The sequence below is a fragment of the Cupressus sempervirens genome, chromosome 6 (assembly GCF_028749045.1).
Source record: "Cupressus sempervirens isolate cs-2001-9-10 chromosome 6, ASM2874904v1, whole genome shotgun sequence".
Classification (NCBI taxonomy): domain Eukaryota; kingdom Viridiplantae; phylum Streptophyta; class Pinopsida; order Cupressales; family Cupressaceae; genus Cupressus; species Cupressus sempervirens.
The window spans coordinates 318326799-318332219 of NC_143123.1; the positions used below are offsets into that span (position 1 = coordinate 318326799).

At 41.7% G+C, this 5421-nt stretch overlaps 1 protein-coding gene across 4 annotated transcripts; it reads right to left on the bottom strand.

The window, feature by feature from the left end:
• Nucleotides 1-1186: 1186 nt before the first annotated feature.
• On the bottom strand, nucleotides 1187-4889 carry LOC149552465 (receptor protein kinase-like protein ZAR1). 4 transcript variants are annotated; one of them, XM_089788038.1, is made up of 3 exons: nucleotides 4432-4889; nucleotides 2506-4060; nucleotides 1187-2251 (listed from the first exon to the last, which is right to left on the bottom strand). In XM_089788038.1, the coding sequence occupies exons 2-3, from the start codon at nucleotides 4007-4009 to the stop codon at nucleotides 1566-1568; spliced, it is 2190 nt and encodes a 729-aa protein (XP_089644164.1). In that variant the 5' UTR covers nucleotides 4010-4060; nucleotides 4432-4889; the 3' UTR covers nucleotides 1187-1565. The 4 variants fall into 4 exon arrangements, with proteins under 4 accessions (XP_089644164.1, XP_089644165.1, XP_089644163.1 ...); XM_089788039.1 differs by having other exon boundaries at nucleotides 4424-4889; XM_089788037.1 differs by having other exon boundaries at nucleotides 4266-4889.
• Nucleotides 4890-5421: the final 532 nt, after the last annotated feature.

Sequence of the window (5421 nt, forward strand, 5' to 3'; positions counted from 1 at the left end):
ATATTTTTTCATTCATAAAATTTGATGGTTTTGAACCTTCAATCTTCAATTCAAGTTTGTGCAACCAAACAAGAGATAAATGGGATTGCATTGTAATTTTCTATTCTCATTCCCCATTTCCATTCCCATTCAAATTTTCTCTTCTAATTCCCAATTCCTATGCCTGCAACCAAACAGGCCCTGAATTCTTTTCTACAATTCCATTTTTTTTTACTAACACTTTTCCTTCATATAAGTAGATTTGATTAAATAGTCTATTACTAATATTTATTAAATTATAAGAAAAGGTTTGGCAACAAGGCTGCCAAAAAAAAGTGAGCTCAATATTAATGCCACTTACTCTTCCACTACAAGGATGATAACCGAACTGAACAAGTCACCTTTCAAAAAGTGTAAATATAACAGCAGCTCAGTCGCACAATTAAAAGGTTGTAAAAGGACAACCCAAAATAAATAAACAATTAAAAAGGGACAGGTGGTTAAATCAACAAAAAGTGAAATAAGCCGCCATGGTCAAAAAAAAGGTATAATAAAGACATACCTAGGACAAAAAGCAGTCCGATTAAGTCCATTGGCATTTGACGACAGTTGTATAATGCAGGATAGACAGCCTCGTAAATAATTGTGATTTTTAATATTGAAGTATGTTTAGGTATGTCGAGACGCTTGAAGTATGAAGTTCAGCTTACAAGACAGATAGCCCTTGCAGACTCGAATTCAATTGAAGACTGCAAAAACTACATGTTTAAGGGAAAATGGATACGACTTGCAGTAACCAGATAAAATGGCATTCAAAATTTTCATAACAAATTAGATGAAAACAACGATATCAGACTTCTGCACGCTTCATAATTATTACTGCTATTATTTCTGAATTGGACTGCGTGTAAGTTTTAGTACCAACCTTTCAGACCCCTATATTTTAGGTCACTCCATAATTTATCATTAAGATAACAACAAATAAGAGGTTAGAACTCTAAGATCAGAGTAGAATAATAGAGAGCCTCCCTATTATCCTAATAATACATCACAGAAGGATCCAATTCATCAGTCTAATCTAGAAACAGTAGGACCAAAGCTCATCCGCTGGGGTAGTGCACACGCGGTTAAGATTCTGGTTTTTTAAGATTTTAAAACCAAATAATAGTGGGGCGGATCTTGACTTGCTTGTATAACAAAGACCACATTCTTATCAACAGAACAAATGTAAAATAGAATTAAGACCTTTATCAATCAAATGTTTACAGATTTTCTTCGACCAGAGATCCTCCAGGGAGATAAATTATCAAACAGGTCAGCATTGGTCGCTTTGTACTAGATACAACAAATGACCTCAGAATGTTGAAGCGGAGAGCTCACATGGGTATCAAGATTCTGGGTTGCTCCCTTTACAAAATTTGTCACCACTCAAATCATACCGATCCATATGCAAGTGAGCAGAGAACTTGTTCATTGGAGAAAATTCCTAGTAATCTTTGAATGCAAGCTTTCTGGCTCGCTTGAATCCGGTCACGGTATACAGCTCAAACAGATGGAGATTACATTTAATGGCGGCATTGATCTGTTTAAGTAGGGCCTCCAACTTTGTCGAGCAACTCGGCTACATGCTTCATAGATGGCCTCCTCTCAGGAGATCCCTGAACACAACTTAGAGCAATTTTCAGCACCCCTAGAATTTCATCTTCCCTGTGCAGTTCTTCGACTAAGATAGGGTCGAGAACATCTGGAAGGGGCTTTTTCTCCTCAATGCAAACTTGCACCCACCTTACCAAGTCCATCTCAGAAGAAGAAGCAACCTCAACGGTTGGAGACTTACCGGAAAGCAGTTCTAAAAGAATGACTCCAAAGGAGTAGACATCCCACTTTTGTGTGGGTTTTAAGATTTTAGGGGCTTCCGGTGCCTGATATGAAGAGCCAGGGCTCATTAATATTCCTTGGGCAGCCATGGCAACTGGTGGAAGAACACTGCCAGATTGCATCTCCAATGCCCACTTGCTCTCCGGGTGTCCTACTCCGCCCATCGTATAGCGTCTCGTTGACAAAGCTCCTGAAATACACGCAATGCGACCCAAACCAAAATCTGCCACATATGGTTCCATATTTAAGCCCAAAAGAACATTGGTAGGCTTCACATCTCCATGGAGATATTTCTTAGGGCTACACTCGTGGATATGGGACAAACCCTTTGCAACACCTTTTGCAATCTTCAGACGGGCAGCCCATAATAGAGGCGAAGTAACAGCACTTTTCCCTGTTTCGATGCAAAAATGTCATCCTTGTATATTAGAATTGATAGCATAATACCATGCAATAAAACTTAAGGACTTCTCTACAGTAAACAGGACAGCCAACAATACATGTATTCGGTATAAATGAAGAAGCAACAATGTGTAAGATGTTGTGCAAACTTTATCAGTTATATATGCAGAATATACCTGCAATGAATGAAAATTATGTTTCACATTTGTAATTAGAATTCAGGATGATGAAGAAATAGTACATTACCATGCAATGCGTTGGCTAGGGTGCCATTTGGAATGTAATCGTAGATGAGCAGTTTCTCCTCTACAGACCAGTAGTACGCCCTAAGAGTAACTATGTTGGGGTGGCGAACCCGTCCTATTGCTTCCACTTCTACTTGAAAATCTTTGAATCTCTGAGAACCTCCTTCCCCAAGCCTCCTCACAGCCAATGTAAGCCCATCTTCCAAGACAACCTTGTACAAAATACCCACACTACTCTTCCCCAACACGAATGCGGAGGCCCTCAGAAGCTCATCCAGATCATAGCTAACGTGGCCATCCAAAGCGACAAGATCTAGTTGCTCCACATTCTCCGAGTAGGCTTCAGAACCCTCCCTTCTCCTGAGGCAAAGCCAACCTAACCCTCTTCCTCCACTTGACGATTCTTCCTTTGCGGCTTCTTTGTCTTGCCGCGAAGTAGCCCTCCAGTAGCAGCAGAGAAAAACAAGACTTATCAAGGCTAAACCTAAAACATCCCCAATCACAATGGCCAGAATGGCACCTTTGCTTAGGGTTTTGCTTTTATTGACTGTTTTCGTCGACGGAGTTGTGTGTGAGGGAGTCAAATTGGGTAGATTGGGAATGCCGGTGGACGTTGGAGGTGATGATGGGCATGGTTTCCTCAGTGGGAGTCCACACAGACCAGGGTTTCCCACAAATGCCGTTGGGCCCTGATTAGCGAGAGCTCCATTCTCAGGAATTGCTCCGCTCAAACTATTGTAAGTGAGATCTATGCTTACCTTTTCCGGCAGGTTACCAAGACTTGCAGGAACCGAGCCGGAGAGGAAATTGTTCGACAGCTTCAAAGTGCCTTGAAGATGTGATAAGTTTCCCAGATCAGGAGGAATGGATCCATTCAGAAGATTGTATGATAAGTCCAACTGTTGGAGAAAAGTGAGACTGTTACCAATTCCTCCAGGAATGGATCCAGTGAAATTGTTGCTGTTCAGCAGCAGCTTTCTCAATCTGTTGCAGTTGTTGATTGAAGAAGGGATAGCCCCGGCAAATGAATTTTGTGATAGGTCAAGGACTTCGAGATACCTGAGTTTCCCCACTTGTTGGGGCAACGGGCCGCCGAGAAAATTCCCGTCTAGAATCAGAGTCTGGAGGCTTTCCAATTGAAAAAGCTCCAACGGCAAGCTCCCATTGAAGGCGTTGTGTCTGAGATTGAGGCGGCGGAGGAAGAGAAGAGAGCCCAGAACAGATGGGATGATGCCCACCAGATGCCTCCTCGGAATGTTCAACCCCACAACACGACCTTCCTTCTCATTAATGCCCCCAATCTGACTGCAAGTCACCCCACTCCATGTACAGGGGCTCTGGTCAGAAGCATTCCAGTTGCCTAACACATTATCTGGATCTTCCACTATGGCCGTCTTGAATGCAATCAGCACAACCCCGTCCTTGTTTATGCTCAACACAGTCTCAAATCTCATGTGCAAGATAATAACCCACGCCAACATTTTTCCTATGAATCCACACGCCATTGCTATCTGTCTTTATCCCCTCTCTCTATCCCGATATTAGAACAACAATACCTGCATAACAACACAACCCACAAAAACGCTGAAAACAAGAGCTTAAAAAAATTGGGGTTTCATTTGTAAAACACTGCTGCAGAAGAAGATGTACTTCAAACAGGCAAACAGAAGACCATAAACGCCGCTATTGTGAAACAAAGGTAAATAACTGGGCCAGTGCAGGCTTGAAGAATCTTATTGAGAGTGGAAACCACTCGCTTACCACAGTCAGTAAACAGGTCATTCTTCAATAAGTCTTTCACAGGAAGAAGCCAGCACGTGTCCTTAGCTTTCTTAGCTCTTTACCTCTAACAGCAGAGTAACTTTTGTGTAATCACTAACTTGTTCTACACATGTACCAGATTCTCGATGATAACATACATACAAACCTGAAAACTTGAAGGCGCTGTGGAACTCGGATGAGGTCGTCAAAATCATGGGATGTTGGAGCGGATCTAACAACGGTTGTTCATCACTTATTCTCTGCTGTCAATTGCAATGCTGTGTAGCCGTTTGCAACCCACTTTATCTGCACGAGGCCATCTTGTTTTTTTATGCACCCAGTCCTCCTCCACTCTAGTCTACAAGGGGCCACCAGAAAAAGGTTACCTATGTTTCTTCATTCACACCATCCCCGTTGAATGCAACGCTGTCCACCACGCTCTTCACATGTGTACAAAGTGCGTTTAAACACTATTCTTTTTATGCGACGCACACTGGGAAACGACAAAGGCTCTTGGGACGGAGAGCTATTCAGCGAAGAGTCAGAGCAGAAGGAAGAGATTAAAAAATGGTGGGAATGGAGACATCTGACACAGACGACAGGCACGGTCATCATTAGTGCTCACGAGGAGAGTTCCTAGCTATACCATACCTACCATCTAAAGAATCGTATGTACAGCCTAATACTGTACCCTGTTTACTTTACCGTGTTCTGCTTCTTGGAATTGAGGAGTGAGTTGGGTAGTGGTGGAGGGCAACAGCTATGCAGTCTCGAAAAGGGTTGTTCATACTTACGAAGACTAAGATTTTTTTCTCTAAAGTTTTCTAAAAGTACATACAATAAACTATTTTCGTGACTGGACAGCCACTATGTAGGATGTGTAAGCTAGTTTGTAGTATAGTTACATGTATCAGCAAGAACTGCCAGATAATTTCATATTGCTATCATAATGTGTAGACCCAAAAACACATGAGACTTTTCTTTTCTCTTGCTCGCAATCTATATGAAAAATTTGCTTTTTTAAGTGGTGGAAATGTGATACTCATGTCCTTCTCTAAGTTATGGTTCTAAATTTTTAGGTTTTCAATTACATTCATATTGGTTCTCAATTTTGACGAGTTAATATTTGGCCAGGTCCTAGAAAATAATCCCAGTT

Excerpts from the sequence above, each read along its gene's own strand:
- LOC149552465 (XM_089788038.1), bottom strand. The coding sequence starts at position 4,009 with ATGGCGTGTGGATTCATAGGAAAAATGTTGGCGTGGGTTATTATCTTG. Across the intron at positions 2,252-2,505 it reads CCTAGCCAACGCATTGCATG|GGAAAAGTGCTGTTACTTCG; the intron begins GTAATGTACTAT and ends GCATCGAAACAG.